Source organism: Dermacentor silvarum, chromosome 2 (assembly GCF_013339745.2).
Source record: "Dermacentor silvarum isolate Dsil-2018 chromosome 2, BIME_Dsil_1.4, whole genome shotgun sequence".
NCBI lineage: Eukaryota > Metazoa > Arthropoda > Arachnida > Ixodida > Ixodidae > Dermacentor > Dermacentor silvarum.
The window spans coordinates 147609800-147627509 of NC_051155.1; the positions used below are offsets into that span (position 1 = coordinate 147609800).

At 44.7% G+C, this 17710-nt stretch overlaps 2 protein-coding genes across 2 annotated transcripts in view; both read right to left on the bottom strand.

Annotated features, from left to right (window-relative positions):
- The window catches only part of LOC119441889 (60S ribosomal protein L8), a 151325-nt gene that overhangs the window by 50972 nt on the left and 82643 nt on the right, over nt 1-17710 (bottom strand). The window lies entirely within an intron of this gene.
- The window catches only part of LOC119441892 (ubiquitin-like-conjugating enzyme ATG3), a 33712-nt gene that overhangs the window by 5784 nt on the left and 10218 nt on the right, over nt 1-17710 (bottom strand). Inside the window, exons 5-7 of the mRNA XM_037706533.2 lie at nt 14226-14281; nt 10265-10402; nt 5158-5328 (exon numbers count right to left, since the gene is read on the bottom strand). Coding sequence (XP_037562461.1) covers nt 5158-5328; nt 10265-10402; nt 14226-14281 — 365 coding nt within the window. The remainder of the gene's footprint in view (nt 1-5157; nt 5329-10264; nt 10403-14225; nt 14282-17710) is intronic.

Genomic DNA, 17710 nt, shown 5'->3' on the forward strand with positions numbered 1-17710 from the left:
GTTTGGTTCCTTAATGTCAGCCTGAATGCTAATATAAAATTATGACTGATACACTGGTGCCGTTGCAAGGGAGCTTGGCATGAATTCGCGTCGCTGTGTGGCTTAGAACTCTTCGCTCACTGCACGCGCCAGCTGTAGAAAGCCTGCTGTGACACAATCGCGCATAAGTTGTGCTGCCAGCGCTCGACTTGCTTTCCCACAACACAGCTTTGCGCTTTGTCGTGATATGTCGCTACTAAAAAATTCCTATGACAGTGAAGGCAACAGAGCCAATATGTACATTTAAAAAAAAGTACGACAAAGTAGGCACAGCTGCTTGTGAACTGACTCCTACTCGCGTCTGCGTTAAATCGTTAAATGTGTGCGCGTGTTTTCTTGTGCGTTTATGTATATTTGTTATTTTGCCCTTTTTTGTATTTTAGATCTTAGTTTTCGTGCTCGCGTTTGTGTTCATGTGTGTGAATATGGGAGTTCTTCCGTGCGTGTATGTATTTATTCCTATTTCTATCCTTTTATGTTTGCTTTTGTTCTTGTAAGCATGCTGCAGCCACGACTTTCTTTACAATTCCATTAACTCGTCTCATTCAAAGCACCAAGTCGAGTGAATAGCAGGGCTGGCCTCTTCGATGTCATTAAAGCCATTCTCTCTTGTCTACCTTGCCTCCTCAGTATGTCACCTTGCTTTGTTTTCTCCTACTATTCTGACCTTGCTTCTTGTGCTGTTGCTGCAACGTGATTAACCAACTTGCACCAAAGAAAGTTCTATCAGCTGTGACAACAGAAACATTGACATACAAAATGTTAAAAGCATCACGTGGCTTGCATAGTTACTTCGTCTCTTACCCCTGTTAATGTGTTTATGCATCAGTGCATACGGTAGCTTGCCAGAAGTGCACATGAAAAGGTGCCATATTGTGAAACAGCACCTTGCTATGTTGTTGCATGCAGTCTTAATAAACAGATAGTTTTGCTGCCCGTCACATGTGGTGGTACACATATATAACATTGTGCAGTGGGGTATCATTTCCTGTCTTGACGCTTTCATCATTACAAATGCAGTTTTCTAGTGGATGGAGTCCAGCAAAGCAGTGCTGTGAGGGCTTTTGCAACTTTCACCATTTATTACTTCCCCAATACCACTGTCTGAATCTGTTCGTCACTTTGCCTACGGCTTGTAATGAACAAAGTGACTCACTAAAACACGTTCAACTTTACTGAGCATTTTTCCGGTGCGTAAATATGACAAAAAAATTCTAGCAAAATTAATCACAATAATTGTGCTTGCATTCGCATTACTTGCTCGAGTCAGATTAATAAATTGAAAATTGGCTATGACAACACTTCAATTTTTAGTGCAGACTGCTAACGTGCGTGCATAAAGTGCATAAAGCTTGCTCCGACTCTTGCTATTTCACTATGGGGCGCGTCAAACTCGACGGTGGCTGCCTGAATGAGCATTTTGGGCCTCACTAAGCTAATGATGTATTATATTTGTTCTCTTATTCGCATTACTTGTGTGAGCCAGATAACAAAATAAACATTGCAACCACATGAATGTGCTTTGGCATTCAAGCTGCTGACAGTGGCTGTCAGTTTCGTGTTGTCTGCTGCTATTTCACCACCACTCACTATGACATGACTGATTTCCAGTGCAGACTGCTAACAGAACCATAAAGCGTGCTCTGACTACTGCTATTTCACTATGGGGCGCGTCAAACTCGATGGTGGCTGCCTGAATGAGCATTTTGGGCCTCACTTTGCTAATGATGTCTTATATTTGTTCTCTTATTCGCATTACTTGTGTGAGCCTTGTGTGAACTGCTTATTTATTTGAGAGGTCACAGAATAGATGGTTGGCTGTTTCGAACCCACCGGCAAAATTTTGATAGCCCTAATAAGGGCTGTTCTTTTGTTAATAAGAAGCCTTTATGCTTCGTCGAGTGGCTCAATGCCAGACAGCTCGCAGTCGGAGTCGCTTTCTTCAGTGTCATCTTCACCGAGCTGGATGATGATGGGTTGAATGTGCTCACTCCCAGACGTGTAAAGTCTGAACTTTGCCTCCAAGTCCATCACATGCTGAATGCTCTTCCTCCAGTCTTCCGCCGTTACCTGCTTGATTTTCTCCCTCAAGATGACGTCAACCGTGGACAGCTTGAAGTCTCTGTTGTCCGCAGCGATGCCATTTTTGACCTTGGCCCACACAAGCTCAATGGGATTAAATTCGCAGTGGTACGGCGGGAGCCTGAGTACAATGCAACCGGCCCTTATAGCTGTGTTGTCTACGATGTAGCTCAGAAAGCGTGACCTTACAGATGCCACCCGCTCAAGCAGCTGCTTCTTTATCATCCTTTCACCATAGGTGATGTTCTTGCTTGCAAGCCACTCCTGTATCTTTTCCTTCTTCCAGGCCGTCGTCGGCAATTTCTCTTCTCGCCGGCTATGGTAAGGTGCATTGTCTAAAACAATGACGCTACCAGCTGGCAACTTCTGCAGAACGTCATTGAACCAGCCCTCAAAGCGATTGCCATCCATTTCTTCGTGGTAGTCGCCTGTCTTTTGGCCTCTGAATACGTCCAAGCAGCCGTCGAGGAAACCATCCTCGCTGCCGATGTGCGTCACGATCAGGCGCTGACCTTTCCCAGAAGGTTGTTTTAGACCCGTCGCCAGGCCATTTGCTCGAGCGAACAGGCGTCCGCGCTTCTGCAACATGGTGTCTGTCCACACGATCGGCCGAGTGTGTCCCGCCGTCACCCATGTCTCGTCCAGGTAGATCTTTCGGCCTTCCGCACGGTAGCGCTCCACGTCACGGAGGTAGCGATTCCGCCAATTGGTGATGTCATCCCGGTCGATAAGCAGCGAGTTGCGGCTTCTCTTTTTGTGCTTGAAGCCGATCTCGGCAAGCAGGCGACGCACAGTACACCGCCTTAGTGATGGGGAAACTCGGTAGTTACCGTCTCGACCGTCGGTATCTCGTTGCGGCGAAAGAAATCGTGCACACATGACCTCAGCGCGCACAACGTGAAGCTGTCAAACTTCGCGCTGCGTCTTCTCTTCTCCGCATTGCGTGGGCGCTTTCGCGAGGGCGTCGTCAGTTTGGCACCCGAAAAATGCGAAGCTTTAACTTCCTCCCTCACCCTGAACACAGTCCTTTCGCTGACACAGAGCATGTCGGCGACAAACTTGCTCGTGTCCTCCACGCTGCGTTCAGGCTGCCTGTTACGCCAAAACGTGTAGCAGTGGAAGATCATGTTGCGTGAATCGCTGTTCAGGATGTGGCCGCTCTTGTTCTTGCCGAGGCTCCTTGGTGGTGTGGTCATCGAGGCGACACAAGGCTCGTTCGGCAACAAAGGATCGCGTTCCGATGTCACCTCGCTGGGCTCCATGGCTGAAAACTGGCACGGAATGCCGCGCGCGATCGTTCGCGAACTCACGAGATCGCAGGTTCGCAACCGCGAAAAAAAAAGAAAAAAATACTAATTAAAAATAAGCCCAACACATTAAGAAAATAAGGTTGTGCAAACACACAAAAAGTATATATGAATCTTATGCTATTAAGCCAGCGACTACTACGCCCGGTGCCGTCAATCTTGCTCCGTAGCAGACGACGCACAGCGTTGTAGAAGGCACGGAGTTATTTTTCTCTCGTGATCCGGCATGTGCGGTAGCATTTCCATCATGATAGTTTTACCAAACCACTCGTCAAAATACACAAATCTTATTTATAGCGACAAATACGCGTTTTAGAAGCAGTCACAATTTTTTGAGCGGGACTATTTCTTGAGTCGCGGAGGAATTGGCTGCTGCGCTTCGGTCAACTGGGCGGGGCCTCCTCCTGTCTTCTAAAGTTGTACCCGACTATAGCGCTGGAGCCTCTACGTGCATTACTCAGTTCCTGTACAGTACTGTACAGTAATGTGGACTGTTGCACATCATTGTACAGTAATGAATAAGGGCACTTATGCAGGTGGTGTTCAAAATGTAAGAGTTTAAACTGCTGGTCAAGCTTCAGTCGAAGGTCGATCTGAAATTGACTATGTGGTCTTGTGCGAGTGGAAACTCCACACAACAGAAAGTATCACTCATAATAATTTTTACATATTCTGTTGAAGCACCGATGGGTAAAAGCAACCCACAGTGGGAAAAATAAAGTTGCACTTGATATTAGTCGAACACAATAAGTAAAATAACATGAACTCACGAGCATCTACCATTGTTTGAGACATCATTAAAACAACCTAGACGTCGGAATCGGAAAATTAGACAACCTGACGGAAGCTTCTACATCTTCACCATTGATGTCATTTAAAAATTATGTTGTTGAGTTGACCAAAGTGCAAATATTGTGTCATTTTATTGAGGCAGTGCTAGGAGCATTGGAGGTTAGGTTTGACAATTCCTCCAGTTGAGCAGAAGTTTTACGTTTTCAGACTCCCCAATATGCCAAAAATTGGCAAATCTGACGAAGAGTTATTAAAGTTCAGCAGTCATTTCAGACGGCGTGGCGTTACTAGTAGACAAATTCCAACGTAATTGTTTAATAGTAACGTGTAGAAAAACTGTAGATCAAATTGATCTATTTCTATAGGCACGGTAAGGAAAGAGTTAAAAAGGAGCGCTGATGTTGCCCTCTCCCCCCCCAAAAAAAAAAAAAAATATATATATATATATACTGAGGTTCTACTAAATGCCAAAACCACGATCTGATTATGTATAAGGCTTGACGTAGCAGGAGACTCTGGATTAATTTTGACCACGTGGGGTTCTTTAACATGCACCCGAATGGTACATGAGTGCTTTTTATGCTGCCCCTATTGGAATGCGGCCCCCATGGCTGGGATTGAATCCGCGACCTTGTCCTCAGCATCGCAATGCCATAGCCACTGAGTTACCACAGTGAGTGGTTTAGACCTTTTAACATGAAAAAATTGATTATCAAAAAAGTGATGTCAGCACTCTTTTAAAAGGTAACAAAAAAAAAAAGAAAAAAAGAAAGCCTTTTCACATTAAAGTAGAAAGTTTGCCTCACACAAGGCTGACAGTGCCATGTATTGCTGGTACTTTTTAAAAAGCCAGGACTACGAGAATAAAGGCTCGCAGTGTTATTATAATGTAAGAGCATCCAATGTGCAAGCCCTTTAAGCAACTGCAGGAGCATACCTCATCATAGCCATAGAGCCAGAGCCGTGGAGTGCGGTAGTAGTTGTCATAGGTGATGTTGAGGTCGTAGGTGCGAGTGCTTACGATGGCGCCATCCAAGGAACCGGGCTGACTGTCACCTCCTGCAGCCGTCGTTTTTTCCGCAGCTTCAGTCTTCTTCACAAAGGTTGCCTGGCGAGGCAGCAGATTGGGTGGAAGGAGATATGTACTGCATGTTACACATCTGCACAACTACTATATTTGCTCAAACACAAGACATGCTTCTTTTTAGAGGAAATATTTGATAAACTATTTGATAAACTACCAGTCAATGAACAGTGAATTAACTAATTTTCTTCCAGCTTTCACAGAGGTTTGCGCAGAAAAAGATGTTAACACTGCTTGGAGCGTACTGAAAGATAAAATACTTGCACTAATTTCGGAGCACATACCATCAAAATTTCTAACTGCCAAACGTCGGAAAGATAAACCATAGATCACCTCCGAAATCCGACAACTCCTTAGAAGAACACGCCGTCTTTTTCAGAACCTCAGAAAAAGCAAAATGCCAGTTCCTTCTGAAAAATTATTTTCTGTCCAGCAAATTTGTAAAGCGAAAATTAGTGAAGCGAAGCGTCACTTTTTCAGTACTTCAGATGCAATGATTCAAAACAATGACAAAATCGTATGGAAGCTTGCCAAAAAAACCAGGAAAGAGAAAATTGGTATACAATGCATCACGTCTGACAATGGCACGATAACAAATGATCAATTGATAGCCACTGCTTTCAACGACTATTTCAGGTCCGCCTTTTCTGCTAATTCCGCAATGAACAATATTACGTTACCGGCATGCGCCTCCGTTCTTCAGGAAATGCCCGATATCACTTTATCAATTCATGGTATTTTTCAAATCCTTACCAGCCTAGACACAAACAAAGCGACAGGTCCTGACGGCATACCCAATTGCGTGCTGAAAGAATGTGCTAGCTCTCTTAGTAATCTTCTTTTCACAATGTATATGACGTCACTATCTGAAGGAATCATGCCGGACGAATGGAAATTTGCTCATGTGGTTCCTGTCCATAAGAAAGGACCAAAAAATAACTTGGAACAATACCGCCCAATTTCTCTCCTATGTGGCGCTTCGAAAATTATGGAACACATCGTATACAGTAACCTAATAAGGCACCTGAATTTGCAAAACTTTTTTTATGCAGAACAGCATGGTTTTCGCGCCGGATTTTCTTGTGACACACAGTTAACGGAATTTTCTTTTGACATAACAACTGCATTAGAGCAAGGTACTAGCGTTGACTGCTTGTTTTTAGATTTTAAAAAAGCATTTGATCGGGTACGACATGATTGTATAATACACAAACTTCAGCATTTAAAAATTCCCGCTGACCTAATGAACTGGTTAAAAAACTACTTTGTAAATCGCAGACAGATAACAGTGGTAAATGGATGTTGCTCATCACCTGTTCCAGTCACGTCCGGAGTACCGCAGGGGTCTGTTCTGGGCCCGTTATTATTTCTTATTTTTATTAACGATATTGGTAAAAACATCCAGTCCAACCTACGATTGTACGCAGATGACTGCGTTGTTTACCGCTCGATAAACAATCCAAGTGACATCAAAATTCTTCAACAGGACCTTAATAAAATTTCGAACTGGTGTGCTACTTGGTGCATGACCCTAAATGAATCAAAATGCAACTACGTGTGCTTTTCTAGGAAAAAAACTGACGTTTCCCATTCTTACAGAGTGAACAACTCAACCATTCCGAGCGTAACAGGGGCCAAGTACCTCGGCGTTCACTTCTCAAGCGATCTTACTTGGCAGGATCACATTGCTGAGATTGCCGCTAAAGGGAATAACACACTAATGTTTTTGGCTCGAAATTTTCACCCCTGTCCTCTGGCAACTAAGAAGTTATTATACACGACATACGTGAGGCCTATTCTTGAGTATGCGTGCACGATATGGGACCCTTATCAGGACAACCTTAAATACATTCTAGAGCGCGTACAAAACCGAGCGGCACGCTTTATCACTGGGAACTATCGCAGATCTAGTAGCGTCACAGAAATGAAAATACGCCTAGAGGTTTCGACGCTAGCCGAACGCCGGCGTTGCTTGCGTCTCAAATTTTTTCATAAGATTTTTTACAACAATACTGGCATTAATAAATCAAAATACATGCTTAACCCACATTACATATCCCATCGCCGTGAACACACATTAAAGTAATGCCAATAAAGTCAAGAACGAACTTGTTAAAATATTCTTTTTCCCCCAAAACCATCAATGAATGGAACGCTCTGCCTGAGGACACCGTTTCTAAAACATCAAATTCAGACTTTTACAGTGAACTGCTTGCCATGTGATCAGTTCGTGTGTTTTGATGGTATTTTTTTTCTTGCGTTTGCTGGCCTACTATATATATTTATGAGAGTGTGTATGTGCGTATGTGTGTTTATATATCTATATGTGCACATGTATGTGTATATATGTATATATAGTCCTTTTCTTTCTTTTTTTCTTTCTTTTGATTTGGAGATAGTTATGCTGCCTGTACTGTATTATTCGTCACCGTGTTCTTTTTGTTATGTAACCTTAATTACTACTGTTTTGCATTTGTATTGTTTCCCTCCCACTGTAATGCTCTCTGAGCAAATGTGGGTATGTATAATAAATAAATAAAAAAAAACTAGGAGTAAAGGCATGAATGATAGTTGATAGCTGAGCAACCTAGTTCTTGCCCCCTTCAGGTGCTCATTCCTGCATAAAAAAAAAAAAAAATGCAGGAGTACTTAAAACATGCTGCGTGCATCTTGAACACTTCCGATTTGACCTGCGCTGAATGTTTGAATGGTATATGCGTAAGGTGTTTTAGTAAAATGAGTTGGAAGGTAGAAGGCTGGGTGTCTGCTTTCAGTGTCAGTATGTTGTCCTGAAATGGGTTCACTTCTTACATTGCTTTTTTTTTTATTATTATGTTTTACACCAGGCGTATTTTTGAAGTGGCTGGCTAGGTGGCTTTCAAAATATGCTAGATGTGAAATAAGTGATGTTCTCACAGAATCAACATTTTGTGAACTTAAAATTCGCTGAAGAATAAAAAATCCTTGATTGGTTTTGCATCTGTAGAGTTTTGACAATTCTGTAGACAGTGCAGTCCACTTATAACAATACCACATATCGGTTATAACGATGAGTCGGCCTAAGAGTATCAACTTATGGATTAGGGCTATGAGAAAAAAAAAAGTCGTATACATAACGATATATTATTCACCGTATATCGGATATAACAATCGAAATTTTACTTCTGGGCAGCGTTTTTTATGCAGAATAATGAAATTTGCGTTTCTAAGTTGCCCTTAATCGAGACGGGGTGAAAGTTGGCCTACGCGAGTTCGTATCTGCTGCCATTACCGCGCAGCGCATCCCACCCGCGCACAGATTGCAACGAAAGCCATGGAGAGCATTGCAAGTTGGCGCAGCGTGCACAAGATGGCGCCAGCTGCTTCGCGTCCGCGTCGCCGGCGGTCGTGCGAGCGTCCAGATACTGTAGTCGGTAGTCCAGAGAAAAGGAGGGGGGGAAGAACATGATAAGCGAGCGGCGCCTCCGCAGCCTATGCTGCCTTTACAATCTCCCTCTCTCAGCGAGCGTGGAAATTCGCCGCGGAAGTAACGGGAGGTGCTCCAACAAAGCGCAAAGCTGTGTCTTCTTGAGATGAAGCTGCAAATTTTGCAAGACTCGAAGAAATGCGAGCTCGCGCAGTCGATCGACGACTACGAAAACCGGGAGCGCCACGATCATGAAGGCTAAAAGCAGTGGCCATGCCGATCAACAGAAAAGGCGGGCTTTGTCTGGTTTTGTGCGCCAGGACGACACACCCCTGGGTGAAACTGAACATGGTGGAAGCCGCTGACATTACCGAACTCTGGGAGCACGTCGCTACTGACGATGAAATAGGCGGTGCTTCGATGGAGGAGTTTCTGAGTGCAGGTAGTGCTGCCTCGTTCTGCAAAGAGATCTCCGCTGGGGCGATGGTTGTCCCGACGGACGGCGGCGTGGTGCGACAGAGGCGACGACAGCAGTGGCAGTGACAACGAGATTGACAATGGCCCGTGATTGACACCGACCCCAATGTTCAACCAAAGTGCAATGTCGCCGATCATTGATTTCATGCACGCTAAATTATAGCCGCCAGTGTTCGCGCAGCAGTCGGACGCGATGCACACGGCGGTTGTGAATTCGAAACTTTGGCGAAAGCAAGCGGAGATTTCTATTTCAGCGCGCCTAACGATTGAGACGCTATTTAGAGGTATACATGAAAGCTTTATTTTTCACAGCCTACTTTCAACGTCGATTTTTTTATCGCGAGTGGCAAACTTGGTTTCGGGACTATGCATCTTTTTTTACGGCAGTCCAGATATAGCGATCGGTTGTAACGATTAGATTTTTCGTTCTCGATATTGTTATAAGTGGACTGCACTGTACAAGAAATGTGGTGAAGGAAAATTTTCAATGAATATTAATTACATGGCACCTGAAAGAGTTATGTCCCAATCCCACTATATTCGTACTGCTGCAGTTTTGTTAACAACTTTGCCGCACTCCCTGAAGCAAAAAAGTAAAGAGACTGCAGATTTGTCTGAAAAGAAGATAAATAAGTAAACTTATTCACAAGGTGGTACATGCAGAAAGAAAAGAAAAAGAAAAAATTAGCTGTTTACTTGGTAATGATTGTCTTTCCTCTGAGTCAACAGAAGAATCAAAAGGAATTAATTAATGCCAGAGTACCTTTCTTTCACCCTCATGCTCAGGCTCCTATTTAGTGATCAACCTAGACTTGCAACAAGCTGAGAGTTAAGGGGACAGTTGCCACAGTGCAAACATGCTAGGAAGCTAGCACCAAATGTGTATTCCTTATCAAAAGCAGCGGAATGTGGTGCGCACTAGAATCTACAAAGTGTGTTGTCACTGGGCAATGAAGCAACAGATGTCGTACACCACTTTCGTTAAGAGCTTATTACCACAAGCAACAACACTCCGACACTAAAATGCCCAGGTTAAAAATTTAGGCAGTTCTGAGAATATGGAATCTGGGCACCCACCGGGTCATCTGCATCCAGCAACCCACTCTCCACAAAGGCATCCATGTCAGCAGCCTCCTCCTCATCATCATCACCATCATCATCATCATCATCGGCACAGCCTAGCCTCTGTGTCGCAGCAGGTGTTGCAGCAGGTTTCTACGTATGGACAGACAAACAAGTTGCACAATTCAGCTCGGCTAAACTACCAGCAACAGGTGGTTTAGGTTGCAGACACATGCATAGAGAAACTGCTCAGGCCACAGCAATGGCAATTTTGGCCACCATTTTGGCATGCTAGAACCTACAACTATTGAGCTGTGTGCGGCAGTTAGTTCATGTAACATGTCAAGGCATCTTATCAAGTAACCTCCAAGGACACGGAGATGTGCCGTGTATTCTCTAACAAGGGCTGCACTCTTTTTTTTAAATAAATTTGGATCCACAGACCCCACTTTGAATGAAATTTGGGTGCAGACCATACTTGAATGAAAAGTAAACAAATGTATATCTGCTTTGAAAAACAGAAACATACCACATATTAGGTTGCGCAATGAACAGGTATTTAGGCTTCCACAGAAAATGTTAATTCAATGTTACATAACAACAAAGAATTGGGCTAGTTGGTTCTCGAAGACTACAGTGCAGGAGCAGATGAGAATAAAATAGAAAGAGCTTTTTGCCAGCGGGCATGCTTTTTGCCAAGGCTCAAGGTGCCATCTATTGTTTTCAAACCATTGGTTCCTGCCACCACCATATTTTCTGAGAAATCTGCTCTTGGTGAAGCTCGACAGGATCTTATGCAAGCATTTGGCAGAAGGCATCAATGTTGCTAGAATAGTCAGGCTTCTAGGTGATTTTTTAGCGTTGTTGAACAGCAATGACACGCTTACTTTCCCTTGCTGTTACGACATTGGAGACCTTCCAGGAGGCCCTTTATCCACTTTAAACACATGAAATGCCAGAAGGTGTGGAAATTAAGGCATCCAATAATTTTTCTTAATGCGTGTGCCGCAATATACGAGCAGAGCAGACGCTCCTTCCCCCTTTTTTTCCTTGCAGCTCCCCAGCAGCAGCGCACCCCCCTCCCCCCCCCCCTCTTCAAAAAGACTCGCCACCAATTAACTTTTAGAAAAATTCTGTAAGTTGGCTTCCCTGCATGGCTGCTTTTCTACCAAAAACTGCAGTCCTTCCAGGGAGGAAGCACATGCGCAAAGGCTTTCCGAGAATTATTCTGAAAATTTCCTGTCGTCATAGTTCCTCCACACCTGTTCACCCCACCAGTGGGGGGTCAGGGGACTGTAGTGTTGTCATTCAATAGCCTTTACCCTCGCCAAACTCTCGCACAGTAGAGGAGTGTGTGGGGAAGTGTTGAATGGGAACAAAACTTAGTTCTACTAGTCTGTGGTTGCGAGTTTTTGTTGGGAAGACCGCCTTTCTCATGCATGCGCAGCATAATTGTTGCGATTGGTCTATTAGACCGGGTCAAAGAGCAAGGCAGGGGTGCGGAGATGGGCTGGCAAGTGCTGGGGTGAGAGCACTGCCAGCTGCAACAAAAAAAGGACCCCAGGTGAATGCCTTGATCCTTTCGATCATCGTTCTCCACCTTTGTTTGTCGTATGGCCCAAGCAAACATTTAATCTCTTCTCGGCAGCCACCAACATGAATCCCAATGAGACCTCTGCCTTGCAACATACAGTTGAACCCGGATATATTGAACCCACACATAACGAATTATTGTGTATATCAAAAAGCTGTAAAATTGCCTTAAAAATTTCTGTACAACGTTTTTATTTTATATATCAAATTAACTATATATCAAACTTTTTTGTGATCCCCTTCAGATTCCATATATCCCGGTTCGACTTTACTTTGTTGTCAGCAAAATAATGTTGTGTTTGCTGACTGCCCTTGAGGCCTGGCCATGCAAGGTAAGTACTCAGAAGTTAGCAATCAAGCCTACGCCTATATGTGGAAAGAAGGGTTATTGAGAACCCTGTTCACAAACGTAATTCCACCCACTCTTTAGCTATAATGCTTGTCTTCACCAAAGGCCACACTAATTTAAAGCCAGCACTTGTGTACGTTGTATTGTTCTTCGTCCTTGTTTGCTTGTGCATTTTAGCTTTCAAGTCGTGAAATTTTACAGTTGATAACGCTGGTGTAAGTTCCGGGCAGGACGGGAGTGACGACAGATCACTGCATTATGCACAAAAACATTCAGCATTCACCTGTGAAAATCAGCAAATGTTGCATGAACATACACACACAAAAGGGAAGCACGAGACAAGTCATGGAGCCCCGGAATATACAAATGTCATGAGGAGGCCAGTGCTTCCCTCCAACAGACTATCAAGTGTAGTAGTGGCAGCAAACGGACCGATGAGGAGCCTACTACCCCTCCATGCACTGCACCAACAGCATGCGAAGATAGTGCAGCACAGGCTGCACCACTGTGGATGACAAAATGTGTACTTTGGAATGGCAGCTGTGCCCGAAATATAGATTAATGTCAGTTTTTTTAAATGCGAAGCATTTCTTGCCGGCGACTCTGTCCAGACCTCCCGCGGCATCCCACACCCCCACAGTGCATGCGCTTCCCCTCCCCCTCTCTCTCCTCTCCTACGCTCCCCCCCTTACTCTCCTCTAGGAATCCTGTACAGAGCGGCGCCCGCGTGCCACACCGCCACAGCGCATCCCCTCCCCTCTCTCTCCTTTCCTAAGCTCCCCCCTCTCTCCTCTAGGAATCCTCTACGGAGCGGCACCCGCGTGCCACACCCCCACAGCGCATGCACGTCCCCTCCCCCTCTCTCTCCTCTCCTACGCTTCCCCCTTTCTCTCCTCTAGGAAACCGAAGCGGCACGCACGACAGGTGGTGCGACAGCTGCATACTCCACTGGGGGCGCCACGGTAGTTCCGCGGTATGAAAATGACTGAGCGCGCGCGCCTCATTCTTTTTCCTGTGCAGCGCCGCGATGAGCGCTCGGGCCGCTGCCGCGAAACCATCTACTGCTCAAGCTAACCATCTCCCCGCTGCTTCGCATTCACACATGGTTCCCTTTAGCGGGAGATGGAGCAATTTTTTTTCTCATAGTACGTTCAGTACTACCCATACTACCCTTTCAGACGCTGTGTACACAATTGTGTACATCAAGATAGTGCATCAACAGCAAAAGCACTGATGAAAGTAATGATATTTAAAACATGTCACATATATCTTAAATCATTCAAGATTGGCATTGTGCTCTAATTTTGGATAACATGTAAAATGTTCTAGTAAAATGAGTGGGAAGGTAGATGGTTGGGTGGTCTTGCTCAATGTCAGTATGTTGTATGTAGCGGGTTCACTTCTGCATTGTTTTTCACTATGTCATGCACCAGGCATAATTTTGAAGCGGCTGATAAGTGTTTTTCAAGCTTTTCAATACACGAAATAGTTGATTTTCTCATATTTGATGTTACTGTAGCGAGTTTTCGTGTGAAGTCCACATTCTGTCAAGTTGACAAAACTCGCTAAAGAATTGAAAATTCTTAATCTTTTCTGCAGCTGTACACTTTCTATGATTCTGAAGATGCAAGAAATGTGGTGAAAGTAAGTTTTCAATCAACAGGATAAAGTGGTGTATGAAAGGGTGGTGCTTACACAAAAATGTACATTCAATGGGTGCTGCAGCACTGTGACATTTATGACACCATGCGGAAGTGGAAGACAAAAATCAGTTAGCTGCTCAGAAATATGGCTGCACTCATTGTGTAAGCAACTTTATAAGAATTGAAATTGAAAGTACCTTGCTCATATACTTTATCACACCATTTCATAAAGAATGAACGCTGCATAGCCTTGTCAGGCAAACTTGCAATGCGTTCTTGCACAACTGGCACACACACGGAAGTGACGAAGTCGGATGTCCAGCACATTGCCACTTAACTGCTGCTGCCTGTAGGCCTTCAATATGGAATTGGGAAATGCACATCCACTTACGCTAGGCTCAAGAGTCATGTCTTGAACCTGCTCGGCTAGCCCTGATGAAGTACCATCTGAAATCAACCAATCGATCAACATAATCAGCAAAACGTGTTGACAAGAAGACTCCAAGGTCACATGTAGCCCTATCAACTGTAAATGTACCGTAATACTGGCATATCCACTTACACTGCAGCTATAACCACACTGCTGCCACGAAAAGTTGCAAAAGGTTGCTGGTTACTATACCATTATCGGGAGGTCATGGTTTGTCAACGCTTTGTTTACACTGTTGCTGATGACATTCTACCTTTCAAACTTCGTACTCCTCTGGCTGAAGTGGCATAGGAAGCATAGCTGTACGGCTCTCGGCGTGCACATCATTGTGTGACTGATGTGCAGCCGTAATGGCAAGACCTTTGCAAAACAGTGGCATGTCACAGTCGTTTAATTTTCCAGCCGACTAGAACGCTTCACTCTCGTATGCGGAATCCATTCATGTCCTGCATTTAGTAACATACAGTAGAACCCCACTGATACGTTTTTCACGGGACCATAAAAAAAAAAAAAAAAAAAAAAAAACCGTAAGAGCCAGGAAACCGAAATCGGGAAACAAGAAAAATTGAGAAATGGGAGTAGTGTTGAACTGCACACAATATTATTTTAATTCTTACGTGTGAAAAGAACACTCCCTGCTTTTCTTTCTTTCGTGTGCAAGATTTAGACAGAGTCGTCGGCTCCCCTCGCACGCTTTCACTCACACATACAGCATACAGCGCGGCGACGCCGTTATCGCCCTTGGACGTTATACGGAACATCTATGAGCCAAAACCAATTTTAGGGCCGTAACGCATCATAAACACCATCTTTAGATAACAAATACGGATATCAACTGCCATACTTTTGCTGGCGGAAACCGAAAATACGTCATAAGTGTTGCCCCCGGCACCTTGGGCGGCCAATGCCATCGTCAAGCAACCAAGCCAAGCGACATGAAAAGTCAAAATGGCCGCTCAGGCCGGCGCGGGGTGGCAGTTCGCAACGAATGATGCTGGAACGGTCCCACAGTTGCGACGTAACAGCTGGGTTACCAATGCATTGGGTTCTATGGGAGCTGTGCCGGGACCGACCAAAAACGACGTAACAGCCGGGAAAACGCAGCACCCGGGAATGTAACAGCGGGGTTTTACTGTATATCACAAGCTCTCAAAAAAAGATGCTGTGCTTGCACTCTTGTAATGACAGGTGATCAAAAGTGAGCGCCATTTTGAAAGAGCTACAATGCTGCATTTCGTTATTTAGGTCAACGTTCTTAATGTAAATTTGCAGGTAGGTGCAGGAAAGTGCCGTGTACAAAAATGAAGATACCGAAGATCGATTTTCGGAACAAAGTAGTGTCTAATTGTACCTGCCAATGCCAAATACAGTGTTGTTAATTTTTGGCAGCGAATGTGTTAACACCCTCGCTTGCCTACGAGAAGTTCATAACTCGAAAGACCGCTCAGCGGTGTTCAATCGGACATTAATGATTTTGCATTCCCAACTCATAAAGTGCTTAGGTGTCCTGTTTTTTTTTTTTCTTGGTTGTTAAGACCGAAAAGGCTGAACTCTGCATATACTAGCTCACATAACTGTCCTTGGCAGAAAAACAAAGGTTTCGCCAGGGTCCTTCGATACTTTTCTCCTGGTCATGAAACTCCCGCGTAACGCTATGGGAGAGCTTCATATAGCGCCTGCATTTGCGGCGCTGGCGTTGCTAGAAGGGGGAAGAGGAAGGCGGCCGCTGCTGCCGAAAGCGGAGTGTCGGCGCGGCATGCTGTTGCGCGTGGTTGTTTTTTTGTTTCGCATGAACGTTTCTCTACATGCGGTGACGTCGACACTTCGTAATTCACCATAGCAGCGATGCCCAACACTTGGTGTGTGCCAGGCTGCCGCTCCGGTTACAAGGGCGTCGTCGAAAAAGTCTCCTTATTCTGTTTATCAGCCAACCCGGAACTACGCGACAGGTGGAAGCGAGCAATCCCGCGACTAGAGACTGCCGGGTTCTCGTTTGAATCGAAGTACTTTCGCGTGTGCGAAAAACATTTTGATGCCGAAGGCATTATTCGTGCGGACGTGTGTACAGTGAATGGAAGCGTTATGTCACTGCCACACGATCGACCCAAATTGGTTGAAGACGCCATTCTGAGGATTTTCGAAGGCTTGCCTGTGTACTTGTCTAAACTGCCCTGCAGCCGACATTGTGGCCGTCGCAACTGTAGAGATTCAGCCGAAGAAGAAATTCACGTGTAAGTCTGGTGCACCGCGAACAATATAGCCTGTGCGAATGTCTACATGAACATTGTTGAAGACATCCTGCTGGATGACCGTACTTTCTTGGCCAGTGTTGGCTGGCGCAACACATTTTGTCAGCACTACGGCTGAAGTTGTGCATTTTTTTTACACGCGGTAGGAACAGGTGACTTTGTGCTGGTGCTCGTTCATCCTGTCCAGCCACAGGAGAGAGGAAAGCAGTGACAAATTATTTTTCCAGGTGTTTTGCCTCATTCCCTCTGTCCACCAACTTTTCTGCCAGTCTATCAAACGCAATCTTAATTGCACCCATATGTGCAGTAGTGGCTGCGGCTCTTTTGCATTCTTGACACTTACTAGCAATTACTGCCTAATAATCGTATACCATGCCATCCATTCCGCCATTTTACTAAGCTGACACTGTCCTGCAAGGGGTAGCGTAGTTAGCACAAGTCAAAATGCTATCCACGAAGACCTACGCAAACTTGTTTTCTGTCAGGCAGAAAAAATATTACAAAAATTAAGCTCTAGTTGGATTAAGAAAACTGAGTATAAAGACAAACAAGAGAAACATGCAAAAAAGTAATACAGTTATTCAGTTTGATCGGTAAATACAGTCTTGAATGACCTAGTGGTGATGGAAGCTCCGAGCTGGCTTCAATCTGCGCTGGTATTTTTATAAAAAGACTCAGGTGGTGTTTTCGGGTGACTAAGTGGAACGCCAGCCTTGAACTGATGGTCACTGCGACATTAAATGTGAATGGATGAAAAAAATACAGTCGCGCAGGTTTGAACCAATCAGGTTGAAATTTGCGTAAATGCAAGAACTTTCGCTTAGAAACCGCACATATTACCTATATCTAGCATGCGCAGTTCACAGCTGCTGCTGCAATTAATGCCAAGATGACTTTATTCAGATGTGCCTGTTCTACACGCCAAATTCTCATTGGCAGCTTCGCGATACCCCAGAATAAACAGGATATTAGCAGGAGAACGAGTGCTGCGGACCGCCAGCGCCCCCCCCCCGCAGTAGGGCACACTATAACTTCTTGCGCAAGCAACGTTTATCTGTGGGTCAGCTAGGCTTAGTCACGGTGCAATGTATAATTTAAGCTCGATTTTAATCACCTAGACAGCAATGAAGAAACGCAGGTATAGGTAAGAGCACAAGCAAAATTGCATCACTTGACGGGCAGCCTTGGTTGAACCAT